This window comes from Homarus americanus, unplaced genomic scaffold (genome assembly GCF_018991925.1).
Source record: "Homarus americanus isolate GMGI-L3 unplaced genomic scaffold, GMGI_Hamer_2.0 scaffold24260, whole genome shotgun sequence".
NCBI lineage: Eukaryota > Metazoa > Arthropoda > Malacostraca > Decapoda > Nephropidae > Homarus > Homarus americanus.
Window position 1 is genome coordinate 5,868,132 of NW_024721079.1, and position 18,522 is coordinate 5,886,653.

Consider the following 18,522-nt stretch of genomic DNA (forward strand, 5'->3'; position numbering starts at 1 on the left):
TATATATCCATATCATTACAGTAATTACTAATACATATATACATAGTTCTAGTAACACTTTTTTGTTACCAGTTTAAGTGTATTATGTATATTGTAGTAATACTTTATACATAGCTGAAGTATTTATGTATATTCAGAACTTGGAAAAAACAATCGCAATACATGAAGAAAAAAAATAACAAGGAAAACAATCACGTCAGCTAAAATAACAAGGAAAAAAATCACGTCAGATAAAAATAACAAGAAAACAATCACATCAGCTAAAAACTAGCAAGAAAAACAATCACGGCAGCTAAAATAACAAGGAAGACAATTACGTCAGCTAAAATAACAAGGAAGACAATCACGTCAGCTAAAATAATAAGGATGACAATCACGTCAGCTAAAATAACAAGGAAGACAATCACGCCAGGTAAAATAACAAGGAAAACAATCACGTCAGCTAAAATAACAAGGAAAAAATCACGTCAGCTAAAAAAAATAACAAGAAAAACAATCGTCAGAAAAAAATAACAAGAAAACAATCCCGTCAGAAAAATAACAAGAAAAACAATCACGTCAGCTAAAAAAATAACAAGGAACAATCACGTCAGCTAAAAAAATAACAAGGAACAATCGTGTCAGCTAAAAAATAACAAGACAAACAATCACGTCAGATAAAATAACAAGAAAACAATCACGTCAGCTAAAAATAACAAGAAAAAACACAACATTCCTTCGTCAGTTAAAAATAAATTCTTTCGTTTTTTTTGTCACTTTTAGTTGTCAAGTAGATCAGGTGTCTGGTAGATCAAGTGTCAGGTAGATCAAGTGTCTGGTAGATCGGATATTTGGTAGATCAGGTTCAGGTAGATGATCAGTAATGCAGGAAGGGTTGAGTATTCAGGTCACACAGTCAAACCCGGAACTATGAGGGAGCGACCTGGTGCAGCTGATGTCTCTTACTCCTTACTGTCTCTCACTAGTACTGTCTCTTAACTACTACTGTCTCTGTCTCTCACTAGTACTGTCTTTCACTCGTACTGTCTCTCACTTCGATTTCTCTCACTCCTACTATCTCTCACTACTACTTTCTCTCACTTCTACTGTCTCTCACTTCGATTGTCTCTCACTCCTACTATCTCTCACTAGTACTGTCTCTAACTACTACTGTCTCATTTAATTTGTTCTCCCTCCTTTTGTCTCTCACTAGTACTGTCTCTCACTAGTACTTTCTCTAACTAGTAATGTCTCTCACTCCTACTGTCTCACTTTGTTTGGTTCTCCCTATTGTCTCTCACTACTATTGTCTCTCACTTCTACTGTCTCTCACTTCTACAGTTTCTCATTATTGTTGTCTCTCATTCTACTGTATTTCACTCCTTACTGTCTCACTCACTTCTACTATCTCTCTCCCTCACCGTAAATCAGAAGTTCTCTCTACCTGAACTACCAGTCTCTCTATCTGTACTACCAGTATCTACCTGAACTACCAGCTTATCTACCTGTACTACCAGGCTTTCTACCTGTACTACCAGTATCTACCTGTACTACCAGTCTCTCTACCTGTACTACCAGTGTCTCTACCTGTACTACCAGTATCTACCTGCACTACATGCATCTGTTAGTTGCTTCTCATGAATTGAATTAAATGAACCGAGAACTATTAATCCATAATTAATTCTTCAAACAGTAAAATTAATCCCACATTTACTTAAACAAATTATAAGTATACGAACAAAAGAAATTATTAACATACCTTATGTTCTTCACTGTTGTTTGTAAGTATGATGGGAGAGTTGAGAACTTTTCCCATAATCAAAACAGTGAGCATTTATATTAATCTGCATATGTGTTTTATTCATCACATGTATATATCCAATTAAATATATTAAGATATACCAATATATAATCTTTCCATATACAGACTTAAAACTATATCACTATATTCATGGACAGTGAACTCGAGGCATATACTGGAGGAGAACACCTAGGCTAAGAATATATTGTACAATAAAACTGATTGTATCATGATTGGAAAAATATATTAGCTATACACAAGAGCATTAGTTCTACGCTAACATTCAACCTCGGTGTAAATATAATAGTCTCTCCTACAACCATAAACACGTGTACGTTTTCTTCTAAGTCTCTGTTTTCTTTTAAATGGAGAAAATGAGAAAAACTTATAGGACGTAGGAGGAACGAGGCTAAACGTAAGTGGATAAGAAATGAAAATATAAAGAAAAATAGACAAAGAAATATGAGAAAATAAAGTGAGGCTTACATAAAAATTAACAAAGAAACTCAAAGGGAATGCAGACAGGCCAAGAAAGATGATCTAAAAAGGAAATGCAAGGAGATTGAAGATGATGACAGACGGCATAATTATAGGGAAATGTACAGAAAGATTAAACAAATGAACCAGAAAAAAGGAAATAAAGGAGATAGGACTATTAAAAGCAAAGACAATAAGAAGATCCTGTTTGAAGAAGAAGTAGTAAAGGAGAGATGGGTAGAGTACGGAGAAGGACTATACAATGCTAAGGATAGAGTAGAGTTAAGAATGAACCCAGGTTAGAACAATAAACTTAGGAAGTCATACCTGCAAAGTTTTATTAAACATGACTTTAAGGAGAATAAAGTTTAGAATAGAAAGTGAGTTATCTGAAGAGCAGAATGGAAGAAATAAAAACAAAAATAGGGTAGGCAAAAACGGCCTAATGAAAAGGGACATTAACTTTAGAAAAAGGCTGCTGAAAGACTTTATATAACAAGGACTATTGTATGGGTGAGGTTTAAGGAAACTTTCTGCACACCAGAAAGGGGTTGGAGGCTGACAGGAAAACAAATGAAGTAAAGTACTCAGATACGCAAAAACTTAAAAAAAAAATTACTTGAAATGTAAAAAAAAAGGAGCTCCTATAAAGGAATTAATCACCGTAAGCTGTACCTCATAGTGTTAAATTTAAGAGAATAATGTACACCACATTTATAAACTGTCATCGAAAAATAGCAACTAGATTTCAAGTAGTTTTATATCTAAATCTGGGTATTCTTTTTCGATAACCTTATATATACAGGGGTATATATACCCTAAATCTATGGAAGTATATTCAACCTGTTTTAAGAGATGCGTCGTTGGTGAACACGGCCTGAGAAACATTTAGCAGAGGGGCATGGCCGCCAAGATAGAGTGCCACCTTGATTGATTGGCTACTGTCTACTTCTGAAATAGATTAATTACTTCATCTCATATGCATTATAGATAACTAGAAGTATCTAAACAGGTGAGTGAGACAGGAACGCTATTTGTCTTCCTCGGTTATATAAATCTTACATACACATTACTAATCGTACGAGATATAAATCACTTCTCACTATATAAATTTACTGTATATTGATTTATACAATATATAAACAAATCTGACATGTAATTTTTATTATGTATATGTAAAGTATAAACATCAACTATAGAACGTAAACAAACAATTATTCATCTATTGTTTGACATCCTCAGAAATACATTAATTTAGTAGATTTAATTTCTATATCACTTGTAATTTCTTATCTATATTTTCTTTAGGTATTTATTTGTTTATTAATTAAGTTCATTAAGTTAATTTAGTTAGGAAATTCACCTATACATAATTTAGGTTTTAGATAACGGAGTGAACCAAAGAGTTTGTTCAATATGACAAAGATGTTCTTTTTTAGTTTTCTTTCTTCATACATACTGTACACACACACACACACACTGGACTGACTTTGCCAAACATTATGCTGACACACTGGGCTGACTTTTTGCCACTCACTATGCGGACTATAACACATACAATTTTGACACATTAGGCTGACTTTGCCACTGACTATGCTGCCTGATTGGGCTAACTTTTTGACACGCACACTAACTGACACACTCTGCTGACTCTACCACGCCCTATGCTGACACAGCCACTCACTATACATTGACTCTAACACACATTTTGCTGACTGACGCACTATACTGACACATCCACACACTATGCTGACACAGCCACACTAAACTGACTCAACCACGCACTATGCTGACTGATACACTACACTGACCCATCCACACGCTATACTGACACAGCCACACACTATGCTGACTCTCCAGTGACACAGCCGATGCCCTGAAGTCTGTTTGTCATCATCACCATGTTGACTGCCCGTCGGAGAGTCATGTTCTGCTTGGCTTCCTCCTCCTCGTACCGCTGGCAGGGAGAGGTGAGGTACGTGAGAGGGGGAGAGAGAGGTGGGAGGGGGAGGTGAAGGAAGGAAAGAGAGAAAGAGACGAAAGGGAAGAAGAGAGAGGAGAGGAAGGGTAGGGAGAGAGGAATAGGAAAGGGAGAAAAGGTAGGAGAGAGGAACAGAAAGAATGAAGAGAGGAAGAGAAGGAAGGATAGTGGAAGAGATGGATTGGAAGCGAAAGGGTGAGAGAGGAGGAAGGGTGATGGCTGAGCGAGGAGGAGAGCGAGAGGAGAAGAGAGAGTGAGGGGTGAGGATGGAGGGAAGGTGAGGGAGGAGAAGGGAAAGTGAGGGGTGAGTAGGAGGAAAGAGAAGGGTGAGGGGGGAGGGAAGGTGGGGGAGGAGAAGGAAGGATAAAGAGTGAGGGAGGAGGAAGGCAGAAGAAGATAGGTGTGAGGGAAGTACTGGTGGTAGTAACAAGGAATAGAAAGTGAGAGAGGGTCTTGTAGAGACACTAAGCCTTCGGTACACAAGGAGGCAGCATGGCCGGTACTGCACTCGACCGCCTTCACTTCCCCAACCGTAAAGTTAGGTACCCATTTACAGCTGGGTGGACTGGGGGGTGAAATGGGTGCGAACCAGCGACCCTAAGGACAGGAGGCGAGCGCTATATCCACTCGGCCACCTCACCCCTATATAACAAGGAACAAAGGGTCACATCAGCACTACTATGGTGGGGGTGAGTGTGGGTACAAGCTCCACCTGGCCACATTATCTACATTATATTTATTCTTTTTTTTTAAACAATTATCTAATAAATATTGTCTAGTTTAATGCTACAGTTTTATCTCTGCTACTTTATCATCTACAGCTAAATACTGTTGCTTCATAACTACGTGAGAAAATGGCAAGTTATACACAAAAGAAAAATGTCAAAACACGATCATCCAAAAATTACAAACCGTCTACAAGAAAAGTGTATAAAATTGTTTCTACGGGTGTCTACTGGTACGTGATGAGTGTAACCTAGACCCAGTACCCCTTCAGCGCCACCACCACTTACACACACACACACAAAGACGGATACCCTGCACCACCACTACTGTCACCACCACTATCATCACCATCAATACTCTCACTATATCTAGACGCTGGAATTTCTACCTCAATCTATTGCTTCTTGACGGAAAATTACGGGCAGAATATCATAATTACTTTGTTGTTTTAAAGACAGGTTAAGGACGAACATAACACAACATCCGCAGTTTCAAGTGGTAGTGACTGGTGTGTGGTGGTGCAGCCAGCCAGTAATACTTTAGTGTGAGAGGCAGATGGGGAACGACGAGGCACTAGTCTTTTGTTTTCATCCTGGAACCTGCCATGAGCTGTAATTTTACGACATACTAGTCATACATACTCTAAAACAACTCCTATTATGTTTTTTGTCGAAGAATTATTACACAGCAGCTGTTTGTCTCCTGTACAGATGTATGGGTATATGGTATGTGTTATTTCATCACGTAAAATCACACAGCAGTCGAGTCTTCTGTTCACTCAAACGCTTCAGCTTAAATGGTTCACCGAGCATAACAAGAAAATCTTTTGATCATTAGTCGTTCAGATGGAGAGTTCGGATTTATGACTGTCGCAGCTCATTTCAGGCTACGGGATGCGTCTAACTAGTTGGATGAGGGTTGGTGTGGGGGGGTGGGTGGGGGGCGTGGGGGGTGTGGGGGCGTGGATATTGAGGGATTATGAGTAGGGTTTATGTTAGTGCTGTGTGTGTGTGTTGTGGGGGGTTAGGTAGAGGGCATGACTGAGTTAGTGAGTACGTGCGTTTTGTAAAGAGACCGAACTACCGTAGAGTTGGTGTGGATGCGTATAGATGAGAATGAGTGAGGTTTGGTGAGGATGCGTGGGTGTAAAGAAGAGTGGTTAGTGTGGGTGCATCAGCATGTAGAGGATAGTGTGTGAGAGGGGTAGTGTGGATGCATAGATATATAGAAGGGGAGAGGGAGAGATAGCAGAGGGGTCGTAAATACTTCAGAGAGGAAGGGAAGGAGTGTTGTGTGTGAGGGAGGGAACAGTGTGTGTGTGTGTGTGTGTGTGTGTGTGTGTGTGTGTGTGTGTCCTATTTTACAACAAGTGAGAGAGAGAGAGAGGCAGACAGCAGGGCGTCGCACCTCCCGGCCTGTCCTCCACCATGACAGGAGCTCAACACTTACATCCTCCTCCTACAGTTTCGTCGTCCACAGAATCAACAGAAATATGTTTAATGCCAAAGAGAGAATATTTCCAAGGTTTAATTTCTTACAAGTTAGATTAATTCAGGACTTTTTTAGTTATGTCAAATCATCTTTCCCTCAAAGGTTGGTGGACTAATTATACACAAGTGTACAAGGTCTGTGGAATAAAATCAACATTTAATAACAGACCACACAAACTCAGAAATGAAAAGCTATTATCTAACTAACAATGGTATTACATAGTGGTAAATATATTATATCAAAACAAATTTATACTTATATGACTTATGAATATCAAACTTCCTTTTAAACAATAAACTTTAAGGTAAACATGCACTGTATGTCTTAAACACTCGCAAATGTCGCCCCTTATGCAGCAGACCTTCCCCGACCAGAGGATTAACCCGCGTACCTGATTGGACGTTCTTCGTGACGTCATGTTTATACACAAACCTCAAGCTCCGCCCCTTTGTTGCTGAAAGTGTACATGGCGAGAGTAAATAACTACATCTCCTTTAACTTGTAGAGTAAACGACACGACAACCACTGAAGGGCTTTAGAGTAACATTATATTGATCACTTAAGGATTAGACACCCTAGCATAATTCACCTGATGATTGAACACCCTAATCCTACCTTGGAGATTAGGTTAGGTTAGCTTTGTTTAGGTTAGGTTAAGTTAGAGTTAGGTTAGGTTAGGTTAAGTTAGAGTTAGGGTGTTTAATCATCAATTAAAATAAGCTGGGGTGCTTAATCTTCATGTCATCCCATTATAATTCATGAGCTCTGGAGAATAAGATACTTCTTGTTCAAATAGTGAAGGCAATAACTCAGCCCTCATAAGTACGACTTGAAACCCTTCGAGTACTATGACTTGTGACCCTTGAGTACAATGACAACTCCTCGAGTACAAATGACAAACTCCAGAGTGCAGAAACTTAAGGAACACCTCTTTCTAACTGACTGGTTGAATGACTGACTGTTTACTTGACTGTCTGACTGTCCATTCGTCTGTCAATCGTTTCTTTCTGTGTGTGCTGGAGACGACCATCCAGTTCTCGTGCGGTCAAGCAAGTTCTGGGAACCGGCTGATGGTAAAATATAAAAAGTAAAAAAATAAAATAAATAAATAAAAAATACATTAAAAAATAGAGAAAAAATATTACGTAATGAACAGCTCGTCAACAGATGTTTCTTATTGTCGCATTCATAATACCCGGGTTTTATCACCTCTTATTCCCCTCCTTCTCCTTCTCTTTCATCCCAATGTTTCTTCTTCTTCTTCTTCTTCTTCATTTTCTTCATCTCCTGTCTTCTCTTCTATTCCTTTCCTTCTCGCTTTCTTTATTTTCCTTCTTTCTATGACCCTCTATCTTCTTCTTCTTCTTCTTCTTCTTCTTCTTCGGGCAAGTCAAAAGTGTCGAGGATTTTCACACTTCCTATTCTCCTTCGTCGTTTGAGATAGAAAGTGATAATACAAGTACAGAGAAAATGGCTCAGGCGTTCCCAGCTGTTTTGATAAGTGTGAAAGAGGGAGAGAGTGAGAGGGAGAGAGAGAGACGCAAATTCGATTACCTTCAGCAAAGTTTTTTAAATTACTACACTGTTTTCTGGGTGTGTGTAAATGTAACCTCCTCCTACTAGGGCGGTACTTCCGGAGTTCTCCATGTAAACACTGGAGCACAAGGTATATGAGACAGGTTTAAGGAAAAAGAATAACTGGAGGCATAGTGGACGCAACACACTTCAAACAAGGACGAAGGAGGAAAATAAATCCCATTCAAGCAGTTATGGGGTAGGAGGCTGACTACCCCTACAGCAGTTCCTCTCACTTCCCGTTTGGTTGTGGCAGTCAGGGACGTCGTGTATAGGGTTTTATTTCTATCTATGACAACAAGGCCAAGGTATCACACGCTGACGACACCAACACGACACCACGACCGCAGCTCCACACACACCAAACACAACAGGTTCCGCCACCAGCTGCCTCTTATGACACTGTGGTTATTTATGAGTTGCAGCACCAGGACCGGTCACTGCCCGTCCCTATATGGTGACCAAAACTGATCATTGTCTCCAGTGCAGCAGTCTCTTAGCTTCCTCCTTAATGCAGCTGCCACCTCCAGTCACAGTACAGTCACCCGTCATTCACTGGTCGGTCGTCAGTAACCACATTCAGCAGCAAGAGTTCATGAGGCGGCAGCACAGTAATATGAACGAGTTAAAACTCTGATACAAAAAAATCATCCATTCACTCAACCCAAGATAAAAAAAGCAACCAGTTATTAAACCTCAGAGAAGATGTCACATTCAGACACCGTCCTTCAAAGCAGTAGCAATTACGGGGCACTGTTCGTCAAAGAACAACCACAACTATTAAATGCCTTTAAAAAAAAAGTCTGTCCTTAGGACCTCTTGCCTGCCCCTATAAAACAGATAGTCAAGATGGATGTTTACCTGAGGGTTCCTGGAGGGAAGGTCTGCGAGGTAGTCCCTTATGCCTGGCCTGGTGGGGTCAGCAATGGTGATGGAGGAGAGGCAGCCGTCCACGGTGCCCAACACGATAGTACGGCCGTCCTCACTCGCCGCGATAGCCGTCAGCTCCGCCTGTACCCGGTAGTTAGCAATCATCTTGCCGTCCGTCACCCTGAGGACACCTGCAGCTCAGTATTAAGAAGTCACAGGAATGATGGTGCAAGATGTGTGACTGTGGTGGAGCCGCTGCACCTAAAGATGTAGCGAAAGGGATAACTGCAGAATACACTTTTCCTACATTGAAAATCATATTTCCAAGTTGTCCATCTCAGTGAGAACTGTTGATATGAAAAGGACCTTTGCAAATAGCATAAATGTCTACACACATCTTCGTGGTAGTCAGAGGTAAATATGCTTAGCGTTTTTATCAGTATCCTAAAACAACATGGTGATCCATGGTGGTGCTGAGAGACAACACCAAGTAACAGTATTTTACCTCCCAGAGAACCAACTACTTTACCTCACTGATGAAGGAAGACTGTTCTTGTCACACCAACGACATAAAGACACAAGTTGAACGTAACTCACCTGAGGATTATCATTACAGAATTAACTGGAGGACTCTTAATCATTATCACATTCCTGATCATACCTGAAGACTCTGATTGTCTTGCGGCCGCCGTGGTAGTAGAGGACATACTCGTCGGTGCGAGTGAAGAGGCAAATAACGGAGAAGACGCCCTCGGCCACCCTGGGGATGAGCGTCTTGACAGAGGTGCCGTGACGCAACTCCAGCAGTTCCAGGCCACCTCTGGCAGGAGCGTAGAGCCCGTACCGACCATCCTTAGACACCTGCCACCACACCACCAGTGATTAGGAGGTTGTGAGGTGAGTGAGAGACGTGGCATAATGAAGCGACACCTGACACTGTGTTGTTTAAGAAGCAGATTTTGTCTTGAGAGTTATAGTATGTACAGTTGAGAGGTTGTAAGTTATTAGTGGAATGAAATATATGACTTTCCACTGATGAGGAACACAAGGACTAAGAGGACGAGATAGATGAAGATGTTTGTGAAATGAAGCTCGTCAGAACACTGATCGTCGACCCAAACAAAATGAGAAAAATAGAGACACCCAGTAAGAGACATTAGAGGGAGGGGGGGGGGAGAGGAGGCTGCAGCTGAGGGTCAAGTCCTTCTAAGATATAAACTGTACATGACCAAGGAAAGTCATGAAGGATCAAGACAGAACTCACCAACAGTGAGTGAGGAGGGACTTGTGTAAAGAATGACCAGCCGGGTGGTTCAGGTCTCATAGGCTTTTAACAGTAGAGAATTTACACCATCTATGTCATTCACCTAAGATAATATTTACCTCACTGATAATTATTAAGAAAATATGATCTCAATAACTATACACCTGTAAGATTATATCATATACAAGACTTGAACTTTGGGATACAATTATATGCAAGTATAATTATATTTAGGATTATCGGTGATTATATACAGACCTTGCCACCCCATTTTGGAATAGAACGGACAAACTTCTTGGTGCGGATGTCGACAATGTTGCCTTTGTCCTGATCGATAAGCGCTACCTGTGTGGGTTTGTTGGGCAGCGGCACAACCAAGTGAAAGTCTTTGAATCCCGAGTACTTGAGAGGCATCTTGTGTACCAGAGTTCCCGTCTTGGCGTGGTAGATCAGCAGTACATCCTGTCAATAACCGTTGGTATGGGATTAAAAAGGCATCTGCGAGTGCTTTGTTAAATGGTATAGTTACTGCTTAAAAATAATACTTCATTCGTTTTCTTTAAACAAATAATTTCTTGATTTTCTTAAATACAGCTTTTTGCAACACTAACTTGATTATTTCTAGTAACGTAATACATTTATGTGAATGAACCCACAGTACAGTTTAATTTAGTAAACCTTCAATGTCGTTGTTTTCCTACAAGTCTCCCCAAATTCACGTCTCCAATCATGCCTCCCCATCCAGCTTACTACCCGGAGTCTCTTTCTTCCTCACAAATCATTTTTTTTCACCATTTATTTTGTTTTTCATCATAGCTCTTCCTGCTGCAGCTATAAACAGTTTCATTACCTTTCCATCATTCGTTTCCTTCCTTTTCCATTCAAATTTTCCAACAGCACCCTCTCCTTTTCCACCTTCTTTTTCCACTAAACTCCCCACTTATCGTCTCCCTATCTCCCTTTTCTCCCTATATATGTATTCAGTTCTTCTCACCAGAGTATCGTTCCTCCTCACCCACCTTCAGGCCATCTATTGAAGGTATGACGAGGAATAAGCCGTCTGCTGTCACCGCTATCTGACGGAAGGTACGGATCGGGTAGTCCAGCTCGTAGACCTTCTCGCCGGTGGGTATAGAGCGAGTAACCAAGAAGCAGGACAACTCACCTGTCTCCAACGACACCTGGCGAAGGAGAGAGGTGGTGTTAATCATGATCCTATGGGCAAATTTGGGAAGATTGGTCATAAATGAGTCTCTCTCTCTCTCTCTCTCTCTCTCTCTCTCTCTCTCTCACACACACACACTCTGACGCACCTTGGACACCGCGACGCACTTGCTATCGTCATCCAGAAGGAGCAGCTGTTGTACGTTCTTCTGCTCCCCCTTGAACAGCACCGCCTCGGCTCTCACGTTCCAGATCAACACGTTCCCTGACTCGGTCGACACGATGTATCTAGAGGGAGACACGAGGATGGTGAGATATGAACGAATCTTGTAAGAACGTGGCGGTAAGGAACGAGAAAAGGTAAAAACGTGGTGTGAGAGAGAGAGAGAGAGAGAGAGAGAGAGAGAGAGAGAGAGAGAATATATGTATGTGTGTGTGTGTGTGTGTGTGTGTGTGGTTCCTATACCTGCTGTTACTGGTGATGCCGGCTTGGGTGACGATGGCCCCAAGAGGTGAGTCGGCCAGCTTGCTCACCAGCTTACCAAGCCTCACGTTCCAAATACCCACACAGTTTCTGGTCACTGTTACAGCTATCGGGCTATTGGCCGCCATACTGACGAAAAGAAGAAGAAAATTGAAATCACTTATAAAAAAAACCCTCAAACTTACATTAATTAAGTTAGATTCTTAATTTATTCCTTAAAAATCTAACCTAACCTAACCTAACCTAACCAAACCTTAAAGGCATGATTATCTTGTAATAACACATGCTCTCTCTCTCTCTATACATACATACATACATATATACATGCTCTCTATTTCACTACTGTGCTTCATTTGTGCTTTTCATTGCATTATATCGTCCCTTTAATGTTATTCCTTCCGGTTATTCCCTTGCCATCTTTCCCTTGCCCCTTTCCTCCCTTACCCCTAACACCCTCTCTCTCTCATTCCTCCCTCCCTCACCCCTCCCTCCCTCTTTCACCCCTCGTTCCCTTACCCTCTCCTTCTCCCTCGCCCCTCCCCTGCTCCCTCATCCCTCACCTGATATCGTCCACCTGCAGCTCGTGACGGTCGATGACGTGTACCTGCTCGAAGATGTTATTGATGTTCCACACCTTGACGGTTCTGTCCAGCGATGACGTGATTACCTGCGACAACATGACAATATTAGTAGAGTAGATTTTCATGCTGGATTTTCTTTTGGGTGGGTGGGTGGGTGGGTGGGTGGGTGGATGCGTGTGTGTGTGTGCAATAAATTTCAATCATCCTTTAGTCAGAAGTTAACGGGAACGTGGATAAGTCAAAGTCACACTTCAAGAACGTACGGAGTTCCAGGAGCCGACGACGAGGGCGACCATATCGATGATGCGGCCGAAGTGAGCATCGAGGACCTTAAGCAGATCCTGACTCTGTAGCTCCCACACGTATAGGTTCTTTCTGGAGGAGGGAAGACAACAGATTAATAATGTCCCTCTTTATAAAACAAGACAATTCTTCATGACTTAATATATACTTAACGAATAGTCATATTATGCATCCACTGACAGTCCTCCTTCATTCAGCATAGCCCCGAGACTCACCTAACGCCCGCCACAGCATACTTGTAGCCTTTAGAGAGGACACAGGAGTTGGACTTGAGCAGCTGAGTGGAGATGTTCCTGATCCCATGAGGCAGCATCAGCGTCCATGCCGCCCCACTCTCCACCTCCCACACCTGCACACACACACACACACACGTACGTATATATAAAATGGACCCCACACATACAAAAATCTTCTTTCAAATTCTTAACAGGGTGGAATAATCCCTATAATATCTTCATAATCACATTGGGTCGTACTATTCAGAGGTATCGAGGCCACACACCTTTACAGATACCTGTGCATAATCTACCTGCATCAACAAAAGATTATCATTGAGGTGTTTCTACGGTGATATTAACCCTGGTGCCAATAAGGCTTCACTCACCTGGAACCCTGTCATGAAGGTGCCAATGAGGTGTTTCTGGTCGCCTGTGAGGTGAACCATCAGGAGCTTGTGGTTGTTGGGGGCGACGACCCTGTCCAGCGTCCAGCAAGAGGCCTCGTCATCACGGCGGTACACACACACGTCCTGGCCGTGGTCTTCTGTGCAGCAGTACAGCCACCGACGACACTTGGTCCACGTCATCACGCTGCCGGGAATGAGGTGTAGGTGAGTTCCTCTGCCAGGGTGGAAGACAAAGAAAAGACAAAGAAAAGACGAAGAAGGGACGAGAGGGAAGACAAAGGAAGGACCAAGAATGGACGAGGAGGAAGACGAGGAGAAAGAAGAAGAAAGGAGGAAGAAATGAGATGAAATACGTGCTGTTTAACTTAATTACTTTATCAGGGAAGAAGGGACAAGAAGGATCCTCTACCTGTAACTTGAGTGAAACATAACTCCTGTACCTGTGGAACTCGAGAATGGGGAAACTGGTGGAGGCGACGACGGTGTGGACGAGCATGTTCTTGTCGTCAAAGTCTCCAGACCAGCATACGAGGCTGTAGTCGTTGGGGCTCTTGAAATCCATGAAGAGGATCGGCTTGTCTATGGGTGATGATACTCGCTCCTTCTCCTCCCCTCGCAGAGTGTACAGCACCCACGACCTGTTGGTATGTGTGTACACCATCATTAACACCCAAAATATACTTACTAACACCAGCAACACCTACAACTTCTTCACATACACCCACAACGCCTTCACCAACACCCACAACGCCTTCACCAACACCCACAACACCTTCACCAACACCCACAACGCTTCATCAACACCCACAACGCCTTCACCAACACCCACAACACCTTCACCAACACCCACAACGCCTTCACCAACACCCACAACGCCTTCACCAACACCCACAACGCCTTCACCAACACCCACAACACCTTCACCAACACCCACAACAACACTCACCAACACCCACAACGCCTTCACCAACACCCACAACACCTTCACCAACACCCACAACACCTCACCAACACCCACAACGCTTCACCAACACCCACAACACCTTCACCAACACCCACAACACCTTCACAACCCACAACGCCTTCACCAACACCCACAACACCTTCACCAACACCCACAACACCTTTCACCAACACCCACAACACCTTCACAACACCCACAACGCTTCACCAACACCCACAACGCCTTCACCAACACCCACAACACCTTTCACCAACACCCACAACACCTTCACCAACACCCACAACGCCTTCACCAACACCCACAACACCTTCTCCAACACCCACAACACCTTCACCAACACCCACAACGCCTTCACCAACACCCACAACGCCTTCACCAACACCCACAACATATTCGTCTGTGTGTACACCATCACCAGTACCCCAAAACCTGACTGTGTATGCACATATAAACAACACCACTAGCAATAACAAATAAACACACATACACCATCTTTACATTCACGACCTCTAGGAAACTATATACACGTTACTCAACCTATATGACTATAATATCCCTATATAACCAAACATGAGGTGAGACATCCTATATGACCTCCCTGGTGACCTATGACCCACCTCTCGCCGTGTATGAGGGCGCACGAGTCAGAGAGAAGTGTTCCGATCACTTTCTCTCCGGACATTGGATTCTCTAGTAGGAAGAACTCACTCGTTAGCATGTTGAGGAGCACCGTCTGCAGCCAGGGAGAGAGAGGGAGAGTTATTAGTGTCTGGGAGAGGGAGGGAGGGAGGGAGAGTACAGTTATGATACAGTTACAGGCAGGGAGGTTAATATCATAACACAACACATTATACAGTGACTCAATCATCAATATTCTTCCTCCTCCTTCCCTTCTTCTTGTTTTTGTTCTTCCTTCTCCTCCTTTTCTTCCCCTCCTCCTCTCCATTCCTTCCTTCTCTTTTTCCGTTACCTCTTCCTCCTTCTCGTCTCCCCCCCCTCCTCCCACACTGACCTGACTGTTGTTGGTGTGAGCGATGGAGTACTTGTTGTCAGGGGAGAGGACCAGCTCCTGCATGATGCCCTCAATACCAGGCACCACCTCCCTGGTCAGGTCAGAGGTCGACAGGTCCCACGTGATAAACTTGTTGGAGACGCTCACGATGTACCGCAGGTCGTGGGTCAGGCAGAACCCGAACACCGCGAACTGATGACCCTCCAGGGAATACTGTGAAGGGAGGTCAAAAGGTCATCTTAGGTCAGTGAGGTGTGTTGTAGAGGTCAAATTCAATAGATTTTTCAGTGTGTGTGTGTGTGTGTGCCGTCCGTGTGTGCGTGTGTATGCGCGAGCGTCACCTTAAGGGGTCCTCCAGGAGTGTGGCTGCAGTGGTAGGAGGGCAGGAGGCCGCAGTGTTCAATGCCCTCCGCGTCACACTGCTCCAACAAGCTCTTCACGTGAGGGTTGGTTTCCATCTCAGGCAGGAGGCGACCGATCAGCTGGGGCGAGAGCATGTCCGGGTACTGAGAGAGGATAGCGCCTCCCAGCCTCAGTGCGTCTGCTACCAGCATCAGTTCCCTGTGGTGGTGGTGGTGGTGGTGGAGAAGAGTCAGTACAGCAGAGGGAGGGGGAGGAGAGTGTTGGAGGAGGGAGGAGGTACCCGGTCAAGACGGTGGAGTATCAAGGGAAGGATCTAGTCTAGCGTTAACACTGCCATCCAGTTGTTGACACTACGGCCCAGGGTGGAGGACTCTAGCACTATAAAACTCCTACCATAAAAAAAACGGCGCCAGCATAAGCAGTTAGTAGCGTCTGGCGTTTCTCTCTCCAATCAGTAATAATAATACTCCTGTAGAAGATGCACCAAAAAGGCCCCCGACCTCTCCTTAACTGGCAGTGGTTCTCTTATAATATAGCCTGTGATACAAGCTGCAGGGTACAGTATCTATCTATATTACCACTATGTATCTTATTAAGCTTGAGCTATACTATATATATCTCTGTATAGCAAGGTATTAAGTTAAGCGTTACAGAGTATGAAACTTTTGTATTATATGTATCTGATATACAAGCATTAGCTGTATGGTATCATGTATCTATAGCAAGATAAGAGAAGCGTTACAGTATGAGTTGTTTTGTATTCTGTATACTATACTAACCATCAATGTATACTCTTATGAATAAACTCTTTAATCTGGTTACTGAAGCTGTTTAATTAATCTGTATACACTAAAAGGATCGTCCTGGGTCTCACCTTATGTATACAGTCACCTAAATCAAAATACTATATAAAAAAAATATATAAAAATATGTTTGCAGAGGTTAAGGTTGTGGCTACTGTGAGACCAAGAGGAACCAGAATGGCCTAAAGCACCTACAGTAGAGCTAGATAACCCAACAGGTGAGGTCTTGTGGCACCCATGAAGCCCCAGTAAGTGTGCTGGGTGGAAAGGAAAAACAAAAATGAAAGTTGTGTTATATTTCTCCAGATTTCATTTCACTCGTGATGTTAAGTCTGGAGGTAAAGGTGTGAGTGTGTGTGTATGTGTGTGTGTGTGTGTGTGTGTGTGTGTGTGTGTGTGTGTGTGTGTGTGTAAACCTGGACTATTATACTATGGTTGGTTAGATCTAAATAAGCAGTAGTAATAGTGTTGGTAGCGAGTCATATATTGGACCATTATTGAAGGATAGACTTTAAGTGTTTTACTCACTATATTTATATACAAAAACAAAGAAATCAAGATGCAGCGTAAATATATACAACATGTCAGTCAGATTAAGTCAGTCAGCAAGCGATCGTGTCTACAACTCGTTGCTGACCTTACCATGTGACCTGACTCAACACTTCTCGGGGTCACTGCGTTTGTGTGGGCAGGCCAGAGAGTCAGTAATTATGTTCTTATAAAATTGGGTAGACGCTGGGGAAGGGGGGGGAGTATATAGTTGGTGCACTGGTTTAGGGGGGAGGGAAGGAAGGAGGGAGGGAGGGAAGGAAGCAGGGAGGGAGGGAAGGAAGGAGGGAGGGAGAGAATGAGTCAGTAACAGTGTCGTCCCCGTAGACTGTGTATGGCTGGGGGCGAAGAGGAGGAGGAGAAGGAAGGAAGGAAGGAAGGAAGGAAGGAAGGAAGGAAGGAAGGAAGGAACAGTGCCAAGAGATGGTTCATGTAGAATCAGTGAACAAATTATTAGACGTAAAAGCCACAAAAGAACATCCAGAATGAAGGAATGAAGATGATGGAACAAGAACTGTGAAATTGTTCAGGTGGAAGAACTGAAAGAATGTCAAAAAGAAATGTTCAGAATTGTTCAGAGGAAAGATGGAACAAGACATTGATATAAATAGGCAGAAAAAATATAAATAATTACAGGTATTAAGAGGTGGCCAGGATAAATAGAAGAGGGCCTTCAGGAACAGATGGCCATAACAGGTGGCCATAACAGGTGGGCAGAAACAATACAGAAGATTTATCAAGAACAGATGGCCAAAAGAGGTGGCTTTATAACTACAGGTGACCAAGAGGTGTGGCCAGCAACAAACAAGTGACACACACATACACCATCTTACAATACCTTTTCCTAAGCTTGTTGTCTTCACTGTTGGGAAGTGTTGGTGAGGTGTTCAGTATTATTTATTATTATTATTATTATTATTAGTATTATTATTATTTAAACACTGTATACTGAATTACGTCTTAGTTTTCATGATTATTATTAAAAAGCTTTGTTCTTTTATTTAAATTAGAAAATATCAATTAATTATCACTTTAAAAAAAATTCTTTTACTTAAAAAATTTAACAATGATGAATGTTTATTTACGAATTTGTTCAACAAGTGAGTGAAAATTATACATTATTGTAAAACATTTCTACATACCTATACAATGTAATTAAACAAAATGATAAAGTAGTATATACAACGTTTTGTAAATTTTAATAAAAGTGAATGTTTATATTCCGATATATAATTGTAAAAAAAAAATCTAAAAATTACTTGGACATCAAAATCAAATTGAATAAAATTGACCCTTTTAAAATTACATCTGCTTGTTAAATCACTATCCAAAGATCATGAATATAATGACTTAACAGCAAAATATATAAATAATCGAAAATCATAATAATTTTTATACCCTAAAAATTAAAAAAAAAAACTGATGGAATTTAAAACTCTTTGTTAGTTTATCCTTAAAATTTGCTTTGGTTTTAATTTTTACGTAATTTTGAAGATATTTGGGAAGTGGT

At 42.1% G+C, this 18,522-nt stretch overlaps 1 protein-coding gene across 1 annotated transcript in view; it reads right to left on the minus strand.

Annotated features, from left to right (window-relative positions):
* Nucleotides 1–5,980: 5,980 nt before the first annotated feature.
* Nucleotides 5,981–18,522, minus strand: part of LOC121861476 (NACHT and WD repeat domain-containing protein 2-like) — a 40,695-nt gene continuing 28,153 nt past the window's right edge. Inside the window, exons 19-33 of the mRNA XM_042359253.1 lie at nucleotides 15,639–15,863; nucleotides 15,298–15,510; nucleotides 14,903–15,018; nucleotides 13,762–13,959; nucleotides 13,301–13,505; nucleotides 12,912–13,045; nucleotides 12,657–12,768; nucleotides 12,373–12,479; nucleotides 11,795–11,941; nucleotides 11,478–11,616; nucleotides 11,184–11,345; nucleotides 10,423–10,626; nucleotides 9,562–9,761; nucleotides 8,892–9,081; nucleotides 5,981–6,422 (exon numbers count right to left, since the gene is read on the minus strand). Coding sequence (XP_042215187.1) covers nucleotides 6,138–6,422; nucleotides 8,892–9,081; nucleotides 9,562–9,761; nucleotides 10,423–10,626; nucleotides 11,184–11,345; nucleotides 11,478–11,616; nucleotides 11,795–11,941; nucleotides 12,373–12,479; nucleotides 12,657–12,768; nucleotides 12,912–13,045; nucleotides 13,301–13,505; nucleotides 13,762–13,959; nucleotides 14,903–15,018; nucleotides 15,298–15,510; nucleotides 15,639–15,863 — 2,637 coding nt within the window. The 3' untranslated portion in view covers nucleotides 5,981–6,137. The remainder of the gene's footprint in view (nucleotides 6,423–8,891; nucleotides 9,082–9,561; nucleotides 9,762–10,422; nucleotides 10,627–11,183; nucleotides 11,346–11,477; nucleotides 11,617–11,794; nucleotides 11,942–12,372; nucleotides 12,480–12,656; nucleotides 12,769–12,911; nucleotides 13,046–13,300; nucleotides 13,506–13,761; nucleotides 13,960–14,902; nucleotides 15,019–15,297; nucleotides 15,511–15,638; nucleotides 15,864–18,522) is intronic.